The 23,282-nt window shown below is 36.9% G+C and overlaps 2 protein-coding genes and 1 pseudogene across 6 annotated transcripts; all 3 read left to right on the top strand.

Annotated features, from left to right (window-relative positions):
- The first annotated feature begins 242 nt into the window (after positions 1-242).
- LOC147491406 (stromal processing peptidase, chloroplastic-like) lies at positions 243-7,706 on the top strand. Of its 5 annotated transcripts, XR_015198296.1 has the most exons (9): positions 565-734; positions 1,289-1,394; positions 1,903-2,118; positions 2,196-2,323; positions 2,741-2,867; positions 4,085-4,165; positions 4,377-4,477; positions 5,184-5,333; positions 6,153-7,706. XR_015198296.1 is itself a non-coding variant. In XM_086565431.1 (8 exons), the coding sequence occupies exons 6-8, from the start codon at positions 4,394-4,396 to the stop codon at positions 6,195-6,197; spliced, it is 279 nt and encodes a 92-aa protein (XP_086421557.1). In that variant the 5' UTR covers positions 272-734; positions 1,289-1,394; positions 1,903-2,323; positions 2,741-2,867; positions 4,085-4,165; positions 4,377-4,393; the 3' UTR covers positions 6,198-7,706. The 5 variants fall into 5 exon arrangements, 4 of the variants coding, with proteins under 4 accessions (XP_086421554.1, XP_086421557.1, XP_086421556.1 ...); XM_086565431.1 differs by having other exon boundaries at positions 272-734; positions 1,903-2,323; XM_086565430.1 differs by lacking the exons at positions 4,085-4,165; positions 4,377-4,477; positions 5,184-5,333; positions 6,153-7,706 and adding an exon at positions 3,117-3,857 and having other exon boundaries at positions 557-734.
- Positions 7,707-11,346: 3,640 nt separating this feature from the next.
- LOC147491405 (histone deacetylase 19-like) lies at positions 11,347-15,841 on the top strand. The gene is given in 9 exon segments (XM_086566234.1): positions 11,347-11,488; positions 12,446-12,998; positions 13,672-14,112; positions 14,376-14,423; positions 14,425-14,610; positions 14,883-14,950; positions 15,028-15,100; positions 15,260-15,331; positions 15,425-15,841. Coding segments are annotated over 8 exon segments (1,527 nt in total). The 5' UTR covers positions 11,347-11,488; positions 12,446-12,470; the 3' UTR covers positions 15,536-15,841.
- A 3,569-nt stretch (positions 15,842-19,410) lies between these two features.
- LOC147491404 (pentatricopeptide repeat-containing protein At2g33680 pseudogene) lies at positions 19,411-21,832 on the top strand (annotated as a pseudogene).
- The last annotated feature ends 1,450 nt before the right edge of the window (positions 21,833-23,282 follow it).

The raw sequence follows: 23,282 nt of genomic DNA, 5'->3' as shown, positions 1-23,282 counted from the left end.
TAAAATGCATGTTGATAGAATGTATGCCTGTTTTTGGGTCCATCTACGGGAGATCCCTATAGAAACATGGTAAACTGATTGAAGTAATACATTTGGTTGAGTCTGTTGTCTGCCCTCCAAGAATCAGGGTGCAACCAATAACTATATACAATCAAATGGAATTCCAGTAAATTATCTGGTTTCCTTGCTTACAAGATGAACACTAATCAGTTTAATTATGTGAAACTTGAGAGGCTATATAGCATATGATGCATGCATGACTACATAATTTCTGGTTGGATGTTTTTTCTTCTAGTTTCTTGTTCATCTCTTAAAAAATATCGCATTATCCTTCTGTGCATCTCACATGTCAAGTTTTATGGAGCATCATCTATTTGATGCGCTTTAGTAAGTAACTGGTCATAAACCCAAGAGTTTTTTCCTTTACGTTGAGTCTACTACTCAACTAATGACATCGTCACATTTACTTTCTTTAACGAAGAAAAAAACGGTATCATCACAGCTAAATAAAGGATAAATTGCACAAAAGAGAAATACCAAGGAGATTGCTTATAACATTTTTGTGTTGGTTTGTATGCTTGTAGATCACAAAGAATGAAGCCAGGAGTGGTGTCATGCGGCTGATAGTTGGTGGTGGAAGAGCAAATGAAAAGTCTGAGTCAAGGGGAGATGTCATAGTTGGGGTGCGAACTCTTAGTGAGGGCGACCGCGTGGGTACATTTTCAAGGGAACAGGTATGCTATTAGTATGTCGTTGTTGCCTTTTCTTATAGTTATTGTTATTGTTATATTTTCCTCGGTAAAGTGAATATATATCGAGCAAAGTAGGCAGAGATTGCCTACATGTACAATAACAGATAAGAAGATTAATTAAATTTAAAAAGCAATAATGAAGAAGGAAACAGAAAGAAAAAGTTGGTATAGGATATCTGTAATGTAAATGGTGAACTCTTAGTGTAGACAATTCTTTTGCTAAAATGTGCATATGAATTTTAAATACAGAAACTATTCAGATTGCAACATTATATTGTTAATCATGGAGGGTAGTGATCTAATTGGATTTACATTCTAGTTGATGATTCATTTGCTTATGGATATCACATGTGATAACTTCTTCAAGGAATACTTTTCACTCTTTGTAGTTTCGTCATTAAAATAGGAAGCGAAAAAAATTAACTGACTATGAACAGTTCTGGTCAAGGACACAATTTCGCAAATGATGCTGTCGATATAGAACTCTAGGAATGTGGTGCTAAAACTCAATTTGTTTTGTTCATTTTTTTTCTCAGGTAGAACTTTTCTGTGTGAACCACCTCATTAATTGCTCTCTGGAGTCTAATGAGGAGTTTATTTGTATGGAATTTCGCTTTCCAACTACTTCATATGGTACTTGAGGTAAGATGATTCAATTAATAACTTCTGACTGTTATTAGTACTTTTATTTGATAACATCTTCTGTCCCTCACACATGCCATGAGTTACTTTTTAATTCCTTCTTGTTTTTATCGTGTTTAAGATGTATATGGAAGACGCCATTAAATTATACCTGCATAAGACAATGCAAAAAAGTTCAGTTACTTATTCACGCGAACACTTACATTTCTGTTTGTGTCACCCATGAATATATACACATAATCTATTACATAATATATACACCATCTGGACTTTTTAAAATCCAGTGTCAACCTCCATATTTCCTTTGAGAAAGCCAAGCACACCTTAAATCATTCAAAGGTGCACAATTGGCAGCGTCTATCTAAACTGACGATTAAACTTTCTACTTGTTTTGAGTAATCATTCGAGGCTCTTATACACGTACACACTTTGGACGCATTTTGTTTATTTGACGAAATTAGCATATGTTGTTGTGTTGCTCCTTATAATGTCTATCATTGCTCTGCAGCATAATGATGCATTTGATAGAGCGAGACAACTATATTTATCATATTATCGGTCCATTCCTAAAAGCTTAGAACGATCAACTGTTCACAAGCTCATGGTAGCAATGTTGAATGGAGATGAGCGGTTTGTTGAGCCTACACCACAGTCATTAGAGAACTTATCGCTACAGACTGTGAAAAGTGCTGTCATGAATCAATTTTTCGGTGATAATATGGAGGTATCTCAGAAACATCTCAAAACTATATATTCCCCTTTGTTGCTTCTTTCATGTGAGTATTGTGGGAGATTTTACAGAGGATGAAATTGAATCTTGCATTCTGGATTATCTGGGGACAATTACCGCGAGGAGAAGTGCTGAGCAAGTGCATGGATTCGATCCAATCATGTTTCGACCTTCACCATCTGATCTTCAGTCTCAACAAGTAAGAAACCGGAGCTAGTATAATTAATATTTATTAGCATTAATTATATAAAAAAAAAAATTATTAGCATCATTGTCATATTCTGAATCTCTAAAGAAGCATGGTTGTCGTATGTTCAAGTAAAATTATATTAATGTTAATGAAGAATAAATTTTGGAAAAAAAGAGAGTATGGCCCTTGATTGATTTCAGCCTTCTCTCACGCATCTTTATATAGGAAAATAGTAAGGTTTACATGATAGAAACATAAAAATGTTTGGGTCGTGGGGACCCTTTGGTGGGAAATGTCCCAACTGTCCTGTAGAACTCTAACAACTCATATGTTCAACGGTTCGAATTCCAAAGAACTACATGGTGTTATTGTGGTCTCGGGGTAATTTCTTTATTGTTATATCAGGATAACTTTTTTAATTGCCAGGTATTCTTGAAAGATACTGATGAGAGGGCATGTGCTTATATTGCTGGACCGGCACCAAACAGTTGTGGCTTTACAACTGACGGACAAGATCTTTTTGATTCTGTAAACAGTAGTTTGCGTGGAAATGGTAAGCTACTACTCACATCCAGGAGATACTGTTTTTTTCTTTTTCTTTTTTTGGATCGGTAGGAGACATTGGTTGTGGATGACCAACTGTCGTCTTCTAAGTATGTAAGATGAATCATTGAGTTCATTAGATGTTACTGATGGACTTTGTTGTTTTGCTTTGGGCTTTGAAGAAATCAAATTTGTTCCCAGCAAAGACAACTTCTATCATATTACGAAAAGCTTAAAAAACCCTTTGGTTGCTTTACAGATGAACCATTGAATTCCAGTGACTTGCTCAAGAATGATTTACAAATAAATCTTAGTGGTCATCCATTATTCTTCGGCATCACATTGGGGCTGCTGGCAGAGATCATAAATTCTCGGTAACCACTGCAGCTAAAAATGTTAAGATTTTTAGTGTCTATTAGTATGGCCATGGTAATAGACTTGTACACGAGTGTAAGTTCTAGAACATTTTCTCATTATATTCAGCTATTCAAACCTTTTGGTGATTCTTTTACTTTATGTAGCTTACGTTTAGCTACTGAAAGTACTAATTATACCAACACTGCCTTGTAAGACTACAACGAGAGTATTTGTTTAGTCCTGTGGAAGCCTATTGAAGTTAGAACATGTTCTTTACTGTTTCAATTGAGAGAAATATGAAGTGAACTTCCTTTAGTCTGTCATTTTATCAGCACCCAGTTAGGGCGACAGAGATGTTTTTACAAATTGCTTTTTAGAAATCTTCTCTGCTGTTTCATAATAAACAAATTGCAATTGAAAATGACAAAGTAGAATTAATTGGGTCCTTATCTTTTCACAACATTTGAATATGGTTGTATGAATTTTCTTTTTCTTTTTCTCTTTTTGTATTCTTTCCCCAATTCATTGGAACTGTATAAATGTGCAGGAACTGTAATTCTTGTCAAAAACTTCTTTGGAACAAGTTACGCAAGCCCCTGTGGTTTATTATTACTGTTGATTATTTAAAATGCCTTGTTTTGCTGCGCAGGCTGTTTTACTTACAGTTTGAGATTTTTAGGATTAACGATGATGTGTCCTTTGAATTGAGCCTGTTTGATAGGCTGAAGCTTGGGTGGTATGTGGTATCGGTAACATCAACTCCTGCCAAGGTTTGCACTTATTGCAATTCATAACATTGTTATATTATACCCATTTCCATTTTTCTTTTTTCACTTCACTACTATTTATAAGGCCTGGTCTTAATTTCAGGTCTACAAAGCTGTTGATGCGTGCAAGAACGTTCTTAGAGGTCTGCATAGCAACATGATCGCCCAGAGGGAATTGGACAGGGTTAGTTTTTCTCCATCCACTCGGGAAGTTTTTTCTCCATCCCTTACGTGATGCTAGTTTCAGTTCTGTAGGGGATGGTAGCATCCAAATTAAGGACTGATCAAAATTTTGTTTTCTAATCGTTGAGCATTGTGTTTGAATCCGCTAGGTCTTTTGGTCCTTATATCAATAGAGATAAACTCTCACAGTGCTTCTCTTGCAAATGTTGCAGGCAAACGAACTCTTGTGATGAGACATGAAGCTGAAACCAAGTCAAACGCTTATTGGCTTGGATTACTCGCTCATTTACAGGCCACTTCTGTTCCAAGGAAGGTATAGGAGATATTCAATGCTCTTTGCTATCTGTGTTTATTTGTATATCATGTTTTGCACTGTTCTAAGGACAATCCATCGATTGAAAGATATAATCTACTTGATGAGGCTCAGACGCCGCTTACTTTATAGTTTATATTCTAGGCCTGAACCTATTCATCCATTCAATTATGTTTATTGTGGTAATGTTATATCTCTCACGATCTCAACTATCCCTTCTGGTCATCTCTTTGGTAGGTTGGTCCTCTACTCTTTTAGAATCGTCAAGCATAATTTGACTTCACTTGGAGATTTATTTGTCTATGTTCACGAGCGAATCCTAGCTCTACTTATTCTTGGTTGATCACCTATTGGGGATATCTTTGATGTACTCCACTCCATCAACATCTCATCTCTGCTACCCAAGTCTGTGGACATGTTTCTTGGTTGCTAAAACTTATCCTCCATTGTTGCTATCATCTTTACAAAACTTGCTTTCTCAACTTGATTGGAGTTCATCAGTCGACCACCACTCCAACCATCCATATCCATCCTTCGTGCTCCCCCCTTTGCCTTTGTTATTCCCACAAACTCTACTGACTAAACTAGCTGGCATCTGGTAGCTTAGTAGCATAGATTGTAAAATGAAGAAAGTATAAAATTTAGTTTGCCTGCCATACTTATTGTCATTGATCTGTTTGAAAACACGCTTGTGCACTTATACCAGGATATAGCGTGCATTAAAAAAATGCCTTTACTTTACGAAGTTGCTACAATCGAGGATGTATACCTTGCATATGAATTCTTGAAGGTAGATGAGGATTCTTTGGTTTCATGCATGGAGTTGCCGGGTCTCAGGCAGGCAAAACCATTCCTGGTAAGATCTGTTTCCACTAACAGCTACAGAGTTGCATCTCTTTAGCTTAGCCATCATTGGATAAAACTTTGAGTTCTGAATTCAATATATGAATGTTGAACTGACTGAACTGAAAGTTCGAATGAATGTTTGGTGAACTGAGTGAAATTGTTCTGAAGTCTGAACTTAAAACCAGCCACTTCAAATTTTGGTAATCTTACAAATAAGTCACCCAAATTTGACTTAATTTCTCCCACTTATTTCAAGAGTTGTTAAATTTTAGCAATTTGTTTTTTTTCTACTTAAGTGCTTACTACTTATAAGTTTCTGTAAGTCAAGTTTTCCTACTTACACTTTTGGGCTTTTGGCACTTATAAATAGCAAAATATACCAAAATAAAGGGTCTACTACTTATAAGTAGCTGAAAAACAAACACTCGAAAAAAAAAAGTGGTCCACCACTTACATTGAGAATAATTAGTAAGCACTTATAAGTAGCAAAAAACAAACACCCCCTTAATATCTTGAAAATTGTTATTGATAACGAATAGGGCTAGTACATTGTTAGCGAACAGGGCTAGTAAGGGGAAGATGATTACAGTGTTGAGCATAGATGGAGGTGGTGTTAAAGGTTTACTTCCAGCAATCATGCTTGATTTTCTTGAACCACAGTTGCAGGTGAGGCAAACATACGTAACACTTTTGTATATCTATATTTAACTCCAATAAAAACCAGATGCCTGATCTCTTGACCTCTGACTCCCACACCTGTGTGCATGTTAGTTTTATATATTTTTCAGACTGACTGAATACTGATGAATAAGGTGTAATTGTGTTGTAGGAACTAGATGGAGAGGAAGTCAGACTTGCCGATTATTTTGAGTAAATGTTTGTTACGCTGTTGTCGATAATCCAAAGCCACACCTGCATCATAAATGTATAACTAGGTGTATTTTGGGTCGACATGTTCATTAGGTAAAAGTGATCCAATCTTATGGCACAACTCTCCATGTATAGTGAACGACTTTGGTCCACGTCCTTTCAAGATTCGGTTGTTGGCTTTAACGCCAAGGCTAGTGAATGCATTGCAAGCATTATATCCCCGAATGTTCTTCCGAAAATCCCGTGCAAGCCAATCGTTACCTTCGAAGAGTGATTCAAGCGAAAGAGGCAGTGGATCAAGTGAGGGCAGTTTTATTTTTCCTTGGAGATAGCATGATCCGAATAAAGGGTTTTTTAATTGAACTGGAGAGTTGCTCGGGGCTCCAATGTAAATCGAAACAAGACTGACATTGAACATCTAGTTCCCCAAGGTAATGACGCTCGACCGGGATAAAAGGTATTGTTTCGGTTGGATTTTCAAGTTCGTCAATGTCATAGTATTCTTCGTCGGAATATTCGGATGGTTCTTCAGAAATTTCCTCGTGGCTAATAGCGCCTTGAGCGGGAACATCCGACTCAGTACTGCTTGGAGGCGTATTGTTTGTGGAGCTAATTTCAGTGGGGAAAAAACAATTAGTATTCAATTTGTTTCGTAATTTATAATTGTTTAGTACGGAAATATTGAAGTTTGGACATAGTATTTACATGTTGCTCCCCAAGGAAGATGACCCAAGATGAAAACCGGGGCTGAAGTTGCTCATGCTGAGTTGCGCCAGAAGAACATCCAGCATATGACACTCCAGCAGGTTGTGAGTTTATGTACGGCTGGGGTGAAAGAGTGTCAACAATGACAATATTCTTTTATTTATCTGCTCGTTGGGTGGTTGTAGCGAAACTTGTTGCATCGAATGAATGTATTGCTGTTTCCACTATGAGGCCGTGAGTTAGGGAAGGAGGATATCTGCGATCCCTTTGGGAAAGGGATGGCTGAAACTCGTAGGACTTCCTCCCGCTGTCTATGTGCACGTTGAGCTATTGAACGCCGAGAGGGTCCTAACTGAAGGAGCGAACGCATGTTCATGGTGGACATAGAGTACGTGCGCTGCTTGACTGACAGTTGTCTGGCTATATGATTCACTGCAGACTGTAGCCTCATGAGATAACCGGTGTTGTGTTAATGAGTCTCCCATAGTTACATCAGAATCCATTGTGTGGGATAGTGCACGCTCTTGGTGTAGTGGAGCAGTGCCAGAAACAGCTATCCGTAGGGCCTTAGACATATTGATTCAAGCTAAAAGTATGAGTATAGATGAGAAAACCAATAACGTGGGAATAAGTAAGAAAGCCAGTACACGAAAAAAATCGTTTTTAAGGACATCTAACCCCAATTTGGGCTGCTCGTTGGTTCTGGATGAACTCTTGTACCGTTTCATTGTGTATGTATGATGATGCTTGGGTAAGTTGGGCGTCCATGGTTTCTATAATTAAACAGTCTGATAAGAATGAGGTAATAGGTCATGTGATTATAAAATATTACAAGACATCCAAAGTTATATATATATATATATATATATATATATATATATATATATATATATATATATATATATATATTACAAGACATCCGAACTTAAGTTGTTTACGAAATTGAACTTTTGACCCATATTTTTACCGGTTGGATTTGCAAATTTGATTTTTATAGACGGGAGAGAGTGCTTGAGAACAAAAACATATCTAACAATTTACAATAATTCATTTGATTATAAAAGATATAAAAAATGTAACTTTATCTATCTAATAAAAAGGACATTGTGGGCCTCCCAAAAGCAATCCTAACCTTTGGATCTAATTTATGACATGACAGATCTAAAAACTTATGGAGTGTGGGCAGGATAATAAGGGGCAACAAGAGTAGTAGATCATTATTAAAGTCAACAAAGGTTGTTGGACTTTTTGGTATTTGGTTGGGCGTTTTTAACTGGGTTTCGGTTGGGCTTGGGCTATGTATTAGTAATTTAACAAATAAAAAAGTTGAATGTTGAATGGGTTAACTAGTATTACCCCCCCTAGATGAGCTAATTAAGATTTCCCCCTTACTAGATTGGGGAAATTAGGGTCTCCCCCCTAAGTACAAAAAAAAAAAAAATCAATTTTTGTGTGTATTTAGGAGGGTCTAATTGGCTCATCTAGTGGGGGGTAATGTTCGTTAACCCATGTTTAATTAGGCGGTACCCCTCTCGCTACCTAGCCTAGACTCCGTACATCACTGTGATGCCCCCTTTCGGGTGGGCCTGACAAATACAGGGTCGAAGCACTACACGCTTGATAGGCCCCATGCCCTAACAATTCATCAAATTTTATTCCCCACTAAGGTTACAAGCAGGAGTTACCTAGCTCGGCGAAACATACTGTGACAAATTGACTTATATAGTGTTAGAAACACATTCAAGCGCCCGATGTGGGACTAAGGTTTGAACTTGCGGAAATCAGGATTTGAAATATTTCCAGACATGTTCCACAAAATAGATTGAAGATTAAAGATTGCTCTCGCTTTGTCGCTCATGACTCGAAATTTGAGTGGGATTCTCCCCTCGAGCCTCTTCACCACAATGCTCATTGAAGGCCTACGCTGGGGCATGTAATGGACACATCTTAATGCAACAGAAGACAATGTCTCTGCTTTTACTCTGTCCTTCTCCTCAATGCCAAGGCCCTCCCTACGTTTGTCAAATCGTCCATTCTTAAACATCTCCCAAATTTTCATATGAAAGGAGTGATCCCTGACATTAGTATTCTTACAACAACTGCAAAGAACTTCAAATAACATTAATCCAAAGCAGTAAACATCAACGACGCTTGTTATTGGTTATGCCGGCTTCTGGAACTCTAAAGCAGCATATGAATAAATCACATTAAAGTTTGAGAATGAGACAGGATTCCAATATTTGTTATAAAGCTTAGTTAGTCTGTAATTCTTAATCTTAGGACAAATACTTGAATCAATGAGCACATTATGCAAATAGGAGAGCCCCTTTGATGTGCCTGTTGCAATCCCATACAACTTTTCCCACTCTTGATTCTCAAATAAAATCTTATCTAAAGTTCTTAGCCCTGTGTGTATTCATAGATGAGGGCTTTTGAACCTCTGCCAAGATAGGAAAATCCATAGAGTCTAACTAAGTTTGGATGGCAAAATTTTCCCATTAAGTTCACGCTACTCATAAACTACAATTTAGATACATGCTTCACACTACTACAATTTAGATACATGCTTCACACTAGGGGTACAGTGTAATACAGGGTGATTTGGGTCAATCGCGGGCCAAATAGTGATGGGTCGGGGCGGGGGCTGGGAATACAAATCCAGTGATCCCCGACGGGGCGGGGCGGTTGAAGTGTCATGTCTTAGTACCATCACCCGGCCTGTTGGGTCAGCTTACGGGGCGGGTTTTGGACGGGTCATTCGGGTGGGGTGGAAATTATCATTTTAACCCAATTTCACAAAAAAAAAAACTTTCTAATTATGCAAATAATATATTTCCAATTCATAACATAGAGAAAAAAATGGAATCAATCAATAAAAAATAAACAAAAATAAAAAAACTTGAACTTGAACCCAAAACCATATCTGTAAATTTGAAATTTTTTTCTTATGATTTATTATTTGTAAATTAATTATTTTTCATAGCATGATAAAATGAAGATGAGAGCAAGAATCTATGGTACTAAACAATAAAATATAAACTAAAATAAGAATTCGAAATTAATACAAGGATGAATGATTCATCTTCTCCAAAATTCGAAAGTTAAATTTGAACTTTTGATATTTGCCCAATGTTCAAACATGAATATTTGAAATTGATGTTGAACTCATAAGTTTGTGTTCATATCTTTCAAATTCCTACAAAAGTTAAAATAAAATATAAACAAAATACAAAAATATTAAAATTAGAGTCTTGAAATTATGCGGGTCAACGACTTTTGACACTGTGTGGGTCGGGCGGCTTGACGGGTCGGGTTTGAGCATAGAACCTACACCCATAGCCCGACCGCGTAAAAACGGTGGCGGGGCAGAACAAGTTTGGGTGGCGGGTGAAGACCGGGTACCCTACCAGATGATGGGTCAACGATTTTTTTTTTACACTCCTACTTTACACCATCCTTTAGTACCTGAACGGCTACTGGCACACCATCAGAAAGCTGCCTTTTGTAGATACTTCCAAATTTGACAGTACCCTCGAATTTTGATTTAATGATCTGAATATGCAAAATGGAAAAATGCTGCAGTTCCTTCGTTTATGGTTTCCTTATTGTTTCACTTGTTGAATGAAGCTTTGGTGTCCTCCTACTCTAATCAATTTCCGTATTATCTCTTTGTAGACACCGTTGGAGTGCTCTTAAGAGGCGTTCTTAAATCTTCTTCTCTGTCCCTAAAGCTGAAAATATAATGGTTAATTGGCCAATTTGTATACCACCTAACGAATATGAAAACTTCTTAATTACTCTAATGACTTGTGGTTTTGTAGTAATTAGCTCATACTATTTCTAGAACATCTAAACCATAATTTTAAGACAATCATGGTGGTTGTGCTTAGTTGGTATTATACTTTGATAGTGTTACCAGTTTTGTCGTGCCATTGGATGCTCAAACTCGTAGCTATAGCTCTAGATCGAATTCTTCTAACAATTAATTTCAGAAAGAAATTTTTCAAAAGTAGTACGTGATCATACCGTTTATTAACATCAAGAGAAGCCAAAACTTGTGTAGCTACCACTGCTTTCACTAGTAACAAATAAATAAATAACCTCAGCAGCTTCATATGACTACATTGTGGCCGTCTCATCGTACTCAGCTTCATATATTAGCAAACGGAGAGCTGTTTTTTTTGTTTGGTAACTAGCTCGAGAATGTTAAACTTAATGAAACTGGAATGAATCTAAAATGGAAATATTTATATAAATAAATGGTACGAGATCAATAAAATGCATTAGCGTACATATTCTTATCAAATTCATCATGACGTACAATTACAACTGAAATCATTTTTTATAACCATTGTCACTTTGATTCTAGCACGCCTATCCTGAAAAAAACTGAACAAGCCTCCCCACAAATAAAACAATGTCAAGTCAAAAGAGTTGCACGGTGCAACAATTTCCTCTTCCCCTAACAACCCGACCTCTATAAATACGAACAAGTAAAAAAAAAAACAAAGGAGAGAAAAAACAGAACACTTTGTTTGTTCATTGCAGTCTAAAGAAGCCACTAGAAAATACTTGGCGACGCTTCTGAAGGTATAAAAAAAATAACAACACCTCTCTCTCGCTCTACTCTTTTTCCACTATTAATTTGCATGTTAACTAGAAGCTTAAAGTTTTAATCTTTATGATATTTCGTCGTGTAGAAAATTGTTATTCATGTTGTGTAAATCAAACGTTAGTTTTAAATCCAAATAAAATTAAAAGTAAAATGCAAGTTACTTTGTTTATATTTTGAAGTTTACTGTAGATTGTAAAAAGTAGGTTAAGGTTAACATAATGAGAATCTTAAGTAAATACATGATTAGAAAATATAGTTCTGTTCGTTTTTTTGTGTGTGTGTGTGGATCAAATATTGAAAACCCAAATTTGTAGATGAAAATAACTGAATTGTGGAAGGGTCGATTAATTTTGGGTTTGTATTGTGAAGAGTCTCCTCATGACATTACGTGTAGAGAAGTAGTACCAGAATAACCTACAGTGACCTAGTTGAGTGGAAGAATTAGTTATGAGCTATGGTACTTGGATACTTCGAATTGGTTGCTAGATCGTATTGGGTGTTTGTATCGTCTTTTTTTTTAAAAAAAGTTTCAAACTAAAAATGGTGTGATGTTGCCGTGTCAGAGACATATCACCCCCTATTTGGGAATCATTGGTTTTCAGATTTAATATGAATCCACTAATAAGTAAAGACAGGATTGCTTGAATCTCCATTCGAGATTCACAAGAACAAAAAACTTCACCTTTAAGATTTTGCGTGTTCAATATTATGACATTATCAAGGTTGCATATAGTTATACTACAGAAGGGTTAAGTTTTATGTTGGATTTATCTAGCTTTTTTTCGTATGTTTGGTTACTTCAATGTGAATTGTGTTATTGGGCTGTTTAATGTGTTATTCTGAATGCTCATTTTGACAATTCGGCTCTTAAATGCTCTTGTGTTCAAGGTTGTTGCTTCCTTTTCTGTATCTGAATATTATTTTGATTTCAGCTGTGGGTGTATACTCGTTTGGGTGATGGAAATTGGAGGTAACTCTCTTCCATCTGGCCCTGATGGAGTAAAACGGAAAATATCATATTTCTATGACCCAGAAGTTGGCAATTATTACTACGGACAGGGTCACCCAATGAAGCCACATCGCATTCGCATGACCCATGCTCTCCTCGCCCATTACGGACTGCTTCAACATATGCAGGTCCTCAAGCCCTTTCCTGCTAGAGATAGGGACCTTTGCCGGTTCCACGCTGATGATTATGTGACTTTTCTAAGGAGCATCACCCCAGAAACACAGCAGGATCAACTGAGGCAGCTGAAGAGGTTCAATGTTGGTGAAGATTGCCCTGTATTTGATGGACTATACAATTACTGTCAGACTTATGCTGGCGGTTCAGTTGGCGGTGCTGTGAAGTTGAACCACGGGCTTTGTGATATTGCAATAAACTGGGCTGGTGGGCTTCATCATGCCAAGAAATGTGAAGCTTCTGGGTTTTGTTATGTTAACGACATTGTTCTTGCGATTTTGGAACTTCTCAAGCAGCACGAGGTTGGTCACTATCCATTGTTTATTTACTTTATTTTCCCCAACTTTTTATGATTGATATATATTATTTTCTTTTGACTTGTTATATTTTCTTGTCCATTCAAGCTTAGTTACCGACATTATTAATTGAAGTGAAGTCTGCTTTCTTAGTTTCAACATTTTGTTATCACAATTCACAAACAGCTCCTTACTAGGGAAAAAAGTCAGATAAGTGGAAATGGACAAACATTTAATAGACTTGTGACATCCCAAATATTTGGCACCCCATCATTCACTTTCCTTTCCTCAAACAAATGTGGGAGCAGTCATCTGGGAGATAAAGAGAATACTCGATTTATACGACACTCAGATTGCATCTCCTTCCTCTTGATATTGGTAGCCCGTCAGTAGATACATCCTCAAAGAAGGTTGCTTTTAAATGCTCCAAGTTAGCCCTAGGAAGTATTGGTTAAGGCTAAAAGGAAAATATAAGAAAGAAGAATACTCTGATTCTTTTGAAAAGTGAATATATGCGCCCCCCCCCCCGGATGGCAGTGTATGTACTGCTGCCCGTAAGAAGAAAAACTCAACCCCCCAATTCATGGACCCTGTTCTTTTAAATCCATTCATGTATCATATTCTCTTGTAGGCCTCTCTCTCCCCCATAGGTGTTGATAAATTTTCATCTATGTTGCAGCGTGTTCTTTATGTTGACATTGATATCCATCATGGAGACGGCGTAGAGGAAGCTTTCTATACAACCGACAGGGTCATGACTGTTTCATTTCATAAATTTGGCGATTATTTTCCGGGGACAGGAGATGTCCGTGATGTTGGACATGGAAAAGGGAAATACTACTCCCTTAATGTTCCTCTGGATGATGGAATTGATGATGAGACCTACCAGTCCTTGTTCAAACCAATCGTGGGGAAGGTAATGGAAGTTTTCAGGCCTGGTGCTGTGGTTCTACAATGTGGTGCTGATTCCTTGTCTGGAGATAGGTTAGGCTGCTTTAATCTTTCCATTAAAGGTCATGCAGAGTGTGTCAGATATATGAGATCATTTAATGTGCCGCTACTGCTTGTGGGTGGTGGTGGTTATACCATCCGCAATGTTGCTCGTTGTTGGTGCTATGAGGTATATACTTTACCCTGTATTTTCAATTTGTACTTTAACTGAACGTCGTATGTGTGTATTGAATTTTTGTGTCTTAATTGTGTTTTGTAACTTGAATTTTCAAGAGAGGTTCTTAAAACACAATTAAGACACAATATATATATATATATATATATATATATATATATATATATATATATATATATATATATTATTTTTTTTATTTTATGAGAGTAACTTCTTGTAATTCCTCTATTAGTCACATTCTGTTATTTTTCAAGCAGACAGGGAGTTGCGCTTTGGGATTGAAGTTGATGACAAGATGCATAGCATGATGAATATTATGAATATTTTGGTCCAGACTACAATCTTCATGTTGCTCCCAGCAACATGGAGAATAAGAATTCACGACAGTTATTGGAGGAAATAAGAGTGAAACTTCTTGACAATCTCACAAAGCTACGACATGCTCCAAGCGTCCAGTTTCAGGAACGTCCACCTGACACCGAGTTCCCAGAGGTGTATTTCTGCATCTTCTATTTATATATATTGTACTGCATTTGCTTTTAGTTATTCGTTGTTGTTATCTTTGCAATTTATTGGTTCAAGCTAGTTCGGGTTTAGTAATTTGGTTCTGAGAACAAGATGCCTCTTTGACTCTTTTTGCATCAGATACACTTTCCATGTTGAAAGCTGATTTTGTTTGTATGCGTTTTTATTTTGGTATCTATTCTACTTCCTATTCCAACTTCATGTTAGAAACTTGACGGATTAAATGTTTGGATGCTCAGGCAGATGAAGATGAAGAAGATGCAGATGAGAGATCGGATCCTGATTCTGACATGGAAGATACTGAGCGGTGAAATATCTTTTCTTTCTTCCATTCCTGCTAGGCTCTATATATTGCAGGTTACTAACATTCTACTTTTCATACAGCAAGCCTCTGTCAAACAACTTGCAGAACGCAAATGTGAAAAGAGAAGTTATCGAACCTGAGGTGAAGGATCTGGTAGTTTTTTGTTTATTGTTCGTGTTAGATAGTGTAAATGCCGTTATCTCACTTTCATTGTTGGTATCACTTATTGAGTGGGACAACAAATAGGTCCACTTGAAGGGCGTCTTGCCAAGAAAAAGATTTCTGACCTAAAGAACATTATTTTTTCTCCAGGACGATCAAAAAGGAGTTGTGTTGCATGGCGAAGGAACGGATAGGATGGCCGACGATACTTCATGCGCAAGGGTATGGTTTGAGACACGCACACACACACACACACAAACGCATCGATATGCATCCACCTCTTAAAAGCTAACTATTATTCTCCCCTACTACCAGGTTTTAGACATTGGTTCTATGTCAATCGAAGAACCAGTCAGCGAAAAAGTCGAGCAGGAAAGTTTAAACAAGTCTTCTGATCAACCAGTTCCAATGTACACCAAACCTTGAACAGGGATGCTGTAGCTCTAGTTCTTATGCCAACTGTACGTTGATCTGTAAATCAATTTGGGAGTAGTTTTTGTGGCAGAGCCTTTATGTATTCCACATTCTGTACATGATTGGTAAGCCAGCAAAGCAAAGGGTTTCCATACAAACCTGGCTCTTTAATAATCCTCTAGAATTTTGAAGCATATAGGTTCTGTTTTGTAACAGAGCACTGATAGAAACTGCTTCAGGTTGTCAGTATGTAGAGACATTGAAACTTGAAAGACGCTTATTTAAGTGTAAATTATTTAAGCTCAACTATTTGCTGAATGATTTCTTATTTTTCATTTATTTGTCATATTTTACATTTGCATTTAACTGGTGGGACGTGGTATACAGTCGATCACTTGATCTGCAAACAAACAGCAGATACGGACACATAAAACACCAGTAGGAATCTAATAGGCGATCACATACTACTAGTTTGCAGGTCGACTAAGGGTGCAGCAATAATACCGGTGGACTTAAAACAGTGTAACAAACAGCCCTATGAGTTTCAATTGGTTGACCTAAATCACCTAATTAACCATGGACCAAAATATCATTGATATATTGCCGATATATATTGGTATTTTGGTACACTGACATCGATATTTTTGATATATATCCACCGAATATAAAACATTTTTTTTCCGATATATAGTAGAATTTCTGATATAACGATATATATCGATTGATATATCGATTTTGACCGATATTGTTGATTTTGACTGATATATGGTCGATATTTCTAATATAATCGACGATATTTCCGATATATCAACATACAAAACAAAATTTTGACTAGTCAACAAAAATAGATATATCCAATATTTCTGATATATCCGATATATATCGATTTTTGGATACACCGATATATTCATCGATATCGATATTTTGGGCCTTGCAATTAACAAGGCTTCACAAACACAACAAAGGTTTGCTATGTCTGTGGATTTGGGGCAATGGGCAACACTGTTTTTATTCAGGGATTCAAAAGAACATGGCGTGTGCCAACTGAAACAAATAATTCTATCTTCTTAGAGCATCTTTAGGAGAGCTACCAAAAAAACACTAAGCAACTTTAGGAGCAACATCAAATTCTCGACATCAAATGACGCGGTTTTGGATAAACTGCGCCATATAGCCTACGTGGTTTTCCCAAAACCGCGCCAATGAAGCCCATCTTAAAAGCCCAAGCCCACGCGGTTTTGAGAAAACCGCGCAATGTCTCGCACATCAACTTTATTATTTATTTTCTTTTCCAATCTCTCACGCGGTTTTAGCAAAACCGCGCCATAGAAGCCCAAGCCCATGCGGTGTTAGAAAAACCGTGCGGTTTTTCCAAAACCGCGTGAGAGATTTGATACAGTACCAAAGCTAGCACCAAATATTGGCTGATTTGGTGCTAGCTTTGGTTATTTTTTGGTGTTTTCATCAACATGTCACTCTCCTGAAGTTGAAAAAACACCAAATTCTTGAAATTTGGTGTTTGATGTTAGGTTGATATCACTCCTAAGAGCATCTTTAGCAGTGATATCAACCTAGCATCAAACACCAAATTCTTAAGAATTTGGTATTTTTTCAACTTCAGGAGAGCTACATGTTGATGAAAACACAAAAAAAAAACACAAAATCGACCAATATTTGATTCCAGGTTTGGTACTGTATCAAATCACTTACGCGGTTTTGGCAAAACCGCGTGGGCTTGGGCTGCTAAATAGTATTCTATGACTCGGTTTTGGCAAAACCGCGCGGTTTTTCTAAAGCTGCGTGCTTTCAATTACAACAACAGGCAAAAAACGGCCAAAAAACGGCTATTTCTTTCTAACCCTATAAATTGAAACATTCACCCCATATTTTTACACTAACTTCTTTTCTCTACTTTCTACTATTTATTCTCTACTCTTTACTCTCTATTCTTAAAACAACAATGAGTCAAGAACCAAAATCAAAATCAAGAGGGGCTTCATGGATACAAGAAGAAGATATTGCTCTCACCAATAGTTGGCTACAAGTTAGTCAAGATGATGTAGTAGGAAATGAGCAAAAGTCGAACGATTTTTGGGCTAGAATTCCAAATGCATTTCATGCAAATTTAGGAAGAATGACCGAACGCAACTTGACGGGTATGAAACACCGTTGGTCTATTATTCAAGCTAATATCAACAAGTTTCATGCTATTCTTTCTAAAATTCAAGCATCTCCTCCAAGTGGCTATAATGACAATATGATGGTAAGTATTTACTTTTTATTTGTTATTTTGATTAACAAATATATTTTTCAATTCTAATTTAGTTTTTGCTTAATTGGTAGGTTGAGAAAGCAATAAGTGCATATGCGATGCATAATGGGGTTTGGAAGTGGATGCAATGCTATAATATGGTGAAAGACTCACCCAAATGGAAGAGGCTACAGTTGAGAAATGATTTGTATCCCACAAAAAAGTCGAAGTCAAATAGTGGGGAAAGAGGTTCATCAATTCAAATATCAACTGCGACAACTCAATCAATGGATTATGATCCACACCAAGTTCATGGGCTTGAGGATAGACCTCTTGGAAAGAAAGAAGACAAAAAGAGAAAGAAGAAGGTGATTCTAAAGTGGAGAAATCCGCTAAGAAACTTGATGATTTTCTGATGAAACTTTCTAAAACCACCAAAGAAGGCTATGAATTGGAAGCTCAAAGACAGTTGAAGAAAGATGAGATGGAATTCGAAAAACTTCAATTGAAGAAAAGTTCAATGGATTGGAACCTTCAAATCCAAAAAGAAAAACTTCAATTGAAGAAAGATGCGCTCCGAGTTCGAGAAGATGAAAATGATGCGAAAATATTAGGAATGAAATTAGAAAGATTACCCGAAGACGAGCGCGAAATTTGGCAACTCAAAAGGGCAGAAATTTTACAAAAAATGAAGAATCGACTTGGCAATATCACTGGTAGTAGTCAAAGTAGTGCATAGTCTAAATTTGAGTTTATATGTCTTTTAATTTGAGTTTGTATGTTTTTTAATTTGAGTATTTTAATTTGTCTTTTAATTTATGTCTTTTAATTAATGACGTACTTTAATTTAAGTTTGTATTTTAATTTTAATTTTAATTAGAATGTACTTTAATTGAATATTTTCTTTTAATTTAAAGTTGATACTTTTTATCATTCTAAAAAAAATTTGTATTTTCAAAATTCTCATATACAGAAACCCTTTCATAAAACTACAAATACATAGAAATAAACTTGGAACACAAATACATAGAAATTGAAACGATAAATAAACACAAAGTCTAAATGAAGTGCAAATAAAAATAGAAATTAAGTCCCCCACTTACTCCACAAATGCTCGACTAAGTCATTCTTCAATCTATCATGAACAACTTTTGAACGAACCCCTCTCGACGCCGGATGCCCAACGAGATAGAACAAAGTGGCGTTCATCTTGGGAGCACCTTCTACTTGGTGTTTCCAAATCAGGAATATATCGGGATATCCGTTTCACGTTCATCTTCCACAATCATATTGTGTAAAATAATGCAAGCCCTTATAACGAATCGCCATGTTCTCCAAATACCATAACCGCACGGATTAAGCTAAAATAGCCCAACGCTGTATGTAATATACCAAACGCTTCCCGCTCTATGTCTTTTCTAGTAGCTTCTTGCTTTTTTGCAAAATGTTTGTCTTGTACAATAGTCGGTTTAGCAATCGTTTGAATCAAGGTGACATAATTAAGATAAATACCATAAGCCAAGTAATAGCCCATATCATAATGATGGTCATTTACACTGTAGTTACAAAGAATAGCTTCATCATTGACTATATCATCAAATATTGGTGATGGTTTTTCTGCCACAAATTTCAGGTTGTCCACATCAACGAGCTCACTACAACTTGGAAGAATTTTATGCCAATGCCACACTCATTGAGCTGCCTTTTGAGAACCAATCACAATTTGGCAGATGAAAGAATGTGTAAGCTTACGAAGCCACCCACATTTACCCAGGACACTTTCTGCAAACTAAGAGCAAGCCTTCCTGCATTAAATGTTATTATCAGGCAAGCACTAAAAAATTTGAATAACAAAAAAAAAAAAAAAATAAATAAAAATTGATGAATGAGTACTCAACGTAGCATCTTCACAACACTCTCAACTTACACAAGTCAAAAAAACCTTAAAAAAGGACAAGCATTACACGCCCACATCATCAAAACAGGTTTACTTAAATCCGACAATTACCTCGCCAACTCACTCGTTAACCTTTACGCAAAATGCAACTTATTAACACAAGCAAAACTTCAGTTCGAAGAAATCCAACACAAAGATGTTGTTTCTTGGAACTGTATAATAAATGGGTATACTCAAAAAGGAGTACATGTAAATGGGTCTTCTTGTTTAGTCATGCAACTTTTTCAAAGAATGAGAAATGAGAATACTTTACCGAATCCGTTCACTTTCGCGGGTGTTTTTACCGCTGTGGTGAATGTTTATGAGGGAAAACAAGCTCATTGTGTTGCTATTAAGACTGGGAATTGTGGGGATGTGTTTGTTGGGAGTTCTCTTTTGAATATGTATTGTAAGGTTGGGCTTGTTTTTGAAGGGAGAAAAGTGTTTGATAAAATGCCTGAAAGGAATTCGGTTTCTTGGTCTTCCATGATATCGGGGTATGCGGTGGAGAGAAGAGGTGTTGAGGCTGTGGAGCTGTTTAAAATTATGAGGAGAGAAGAGAGGGAGGAGAGTGAGTTTGTGTTTACTAGTGTTTTGAGTTCTTTTGTTGATAATGAATTTGTTGATGTTAGTAAGCAGATTCATTGTCTTGCGGTTAAGAATGGGTTGTTGTCGTTTGTTGCTGTTGGGAATGCTCTTGTAACAATGTATGCGAAATGTGGGAATTTAGAGGAAGCACTTCGTACGTTTGAGCTGTTAGGTGAGAAGAATTCTGTTACTTGGTCTGCAATGATAACTGGTTATGCACAAGGCGGGGATTCGGATAAAGCTTTGAGGTTGTTTTCTGAGATGCAGTTTTCTGGGCTTACGCCTAGTAAGTTCACCCTTGTTGGGGTGCTTAATGCTTGTAGTAATGCGAGTGCAATTGTAGAAGGAAAACAAGTTCATGATTATATACTGAAGTTGGGATTTGAATCGCAAGTGTTTATAAGAACCGCACTTGTTGACATGTATGCTAAATGTGGTTGCACTTGTGATGCACGAAAGGGGTTTGATCAGTTACACGAAGCTGATACTGTGCTGTGGAGTTCAATGATAGCAGGGTATGTGCAAAATGGAGAGAATGAAGAGGCTTTGGGCTTGTATCGTAGAATGGAGATGGAGGGAATTTTGCCAAATGAGGTAACTATGGCTAGTATTCTCAAAGCCTGTTCAAGCCTTGCTGCTTTGGAGCAAGGGAAGCAAATCCATGCCCGTACGATCAAGTATGGATTTGGTCTGGAACTTCCGATTGGAAGTGCCTTGTCATCCATGTATACAAAATGTGGAAACCTCGATGATGGAAGCTTTGTCTTTAGAACAATGCCTGGGAGAGATGTTATATCATGGAATTCTATGATATCTGGGCTTTCTCAGAATGGACGTGGTATGGAAGCTTTAGAACTCTTTGAGGAGATGCGATTGAGCGGTACAATACCAGACCATGTCACGTTTGTGAACCTACTTTCAGCTTGTAGTCACATGGGCTTTGTGGAAACAGGTCAGGGTTACTTCAAGTTGATGGTTGATGACTATGGCTTAGACCCAAAAGTAGATCATTATGCTTGCATGGTTGATCTCCTCAGCCGTGCTGGGCAGCTCCATGAAGCCAAAGCATTCATTGAATCGGTTCCTATCGACCACGGGTTGTGTTTGTGGCGGATTTTACTAGGTGCTTGCGGAACTATCGTAGTTATGATATAGGAGCATATGCGGAGAGAAATTATTGGCGTTGGGTTCACCAGAATCTTCTGCTTATGTACTGCTGTCTAGTATCTATTCTTCCATGGGAAGATGGGAAGATGTTCAAAGGGTGAGAAGTATAATGAAACGTAAAAGGGTGTCAAAGGAGCCAGGGTGTAGCTGGATTGATATCAAGAACCAGCTTCATGTATTTGTTGTTGGAGATCAGTTGCATCCTCAGATTAAAGAAATACGTGCAGAGGTAAAGAGATTGACTAAAGAAATGAAGGAGGAGGGTTATCGACCTGTTACTGATTCATCTTTTCATAATTTATCAGATGTTAGATGAAAAAGAATGTTGCTTAACTAACAATATATATACACATTCTTTTGCAAATAACTTGCCAATTCTTTCAGTTCTGTAGCAGAATATAATACTGTAAATTGTGATTTTCTTCTAGTATTAGCCTACATTCCTCTCAATGAATGTGAACAAATTAATAAGGGTAAATGCTGTTTATGTCCCCATAAGGCATTAACAATTCTTTTGGACCGAGGGAGAGCATGGGTTCTTGTTACAGTATACAGGTCGAGGAAGAGGGAGGACATACGCTGTAACTAGTCTACACAGTAATCTCTACAGAGATAAGTGATGCTGCTCTGCCATAGATTAGGTTTGCCTTGGCGATTGAGTATTATTTGAAGTTCTAGATCTCTTCCATATTTTTCCATAGAGGTTGAATTCTTTTTCTGCTCTTACATCAATCAGGAAGAAATCTCCCTTGACTGTATCGTGATAATTTTTATCTCGACAACACTGTAACCCTGAGGCAGAAGTTTGCTATGTTGGTAGGATTTTTCAGTAGTACGGCACTCTTTCAAGGCTAATCGGTGAGTGTAAACAGAAATGAAGGCTGTATTCGTTACACAAATGTCATACCATTTTGAGGTGGAGACGTGGAGTTATGAGCTCAGGAGGAAGTACAGTACTCGGGAATACGTGACGTGGAACTATCACCTTGTGTATCAAATTGGTCGAGAACAGGTATTTTGCATGGCAAATATCTTTTCTATTTGCATATAGTACTTAATAGTTTCACAAGTTGCTCTGAATGTGGGATTGACATATATAGAAAGGTTCAATTCAGTATCTCCTTTACTTGTGCTTAGACTATGACATTATTTTTACTACAGATTGGTCCTTTCTTCTTCTTCTTCTTCTTTCTAGACGCAGTTTATCAACAGCAACAAAAATAGATAGAAGCCTCTATACTCTTGCTGTCGTCCAAATATCACATCTTATTAGAAACATCAAACAGGATTTTCGTTGACAAATAAAGATGAGTTAGTACATCTAAAATTTCCTTTCTCTACCAAAAGAAAAGGATCCAATATAGGGTTAACTAGTATTACCCCCACTAGATGAGGGGGAAATTAGGGTCTCACTCTAAGTACACACAAAAAAAAAAGTCAACTTAGGACTGTGTTTTTTTATTGTATATTTAGAGAGAGACTCTAATTTCCCATCTAGTAGGCTCATCTAGTAGGGGTAATGTTCGTTAACCTCCAATATATTGTGAACCAGAAGATTAAGGTGGTAATATGAATATTACTCTATGTCACTAAAACCTAAACTGATAAAGGCATCACAAAACATCATAAATACACTTTTTGACCTTGAGAAAAGGTTACTCATAAGTCTGATATGATATGTAGTAAATCAACAAAATTGTCCAGATCATAATCTGAACTTACCGACTATGAATTTAAGTACCACAGCACAATGATATGTCATATGTGATACATCAGTGTATTGTGTTCACCCTACATTACATTATAACGAAAACAAA

This window comes from Coptis chinensis, chromosome 6 (genome assembly GCF_015680905.1).
Source record: "Coptis chinensis isolate HL-2020 chromosome 6, ASM1568090v1, whole genome shotgun sequence".
Classification (NCBI taxonomy): domain Eukaryota; kingdom Viridiplantae; phylum Streptophyta; class Magnoliopsida; order Ranunculales; family Ranunculaceae; genus Coptis; species Coptis chinensis.
The sequence above is the reverse complement of the archived record's forward strand: the minus strand, read 5'-3'. Positions and strand labels throughout refer to the sequence as shown.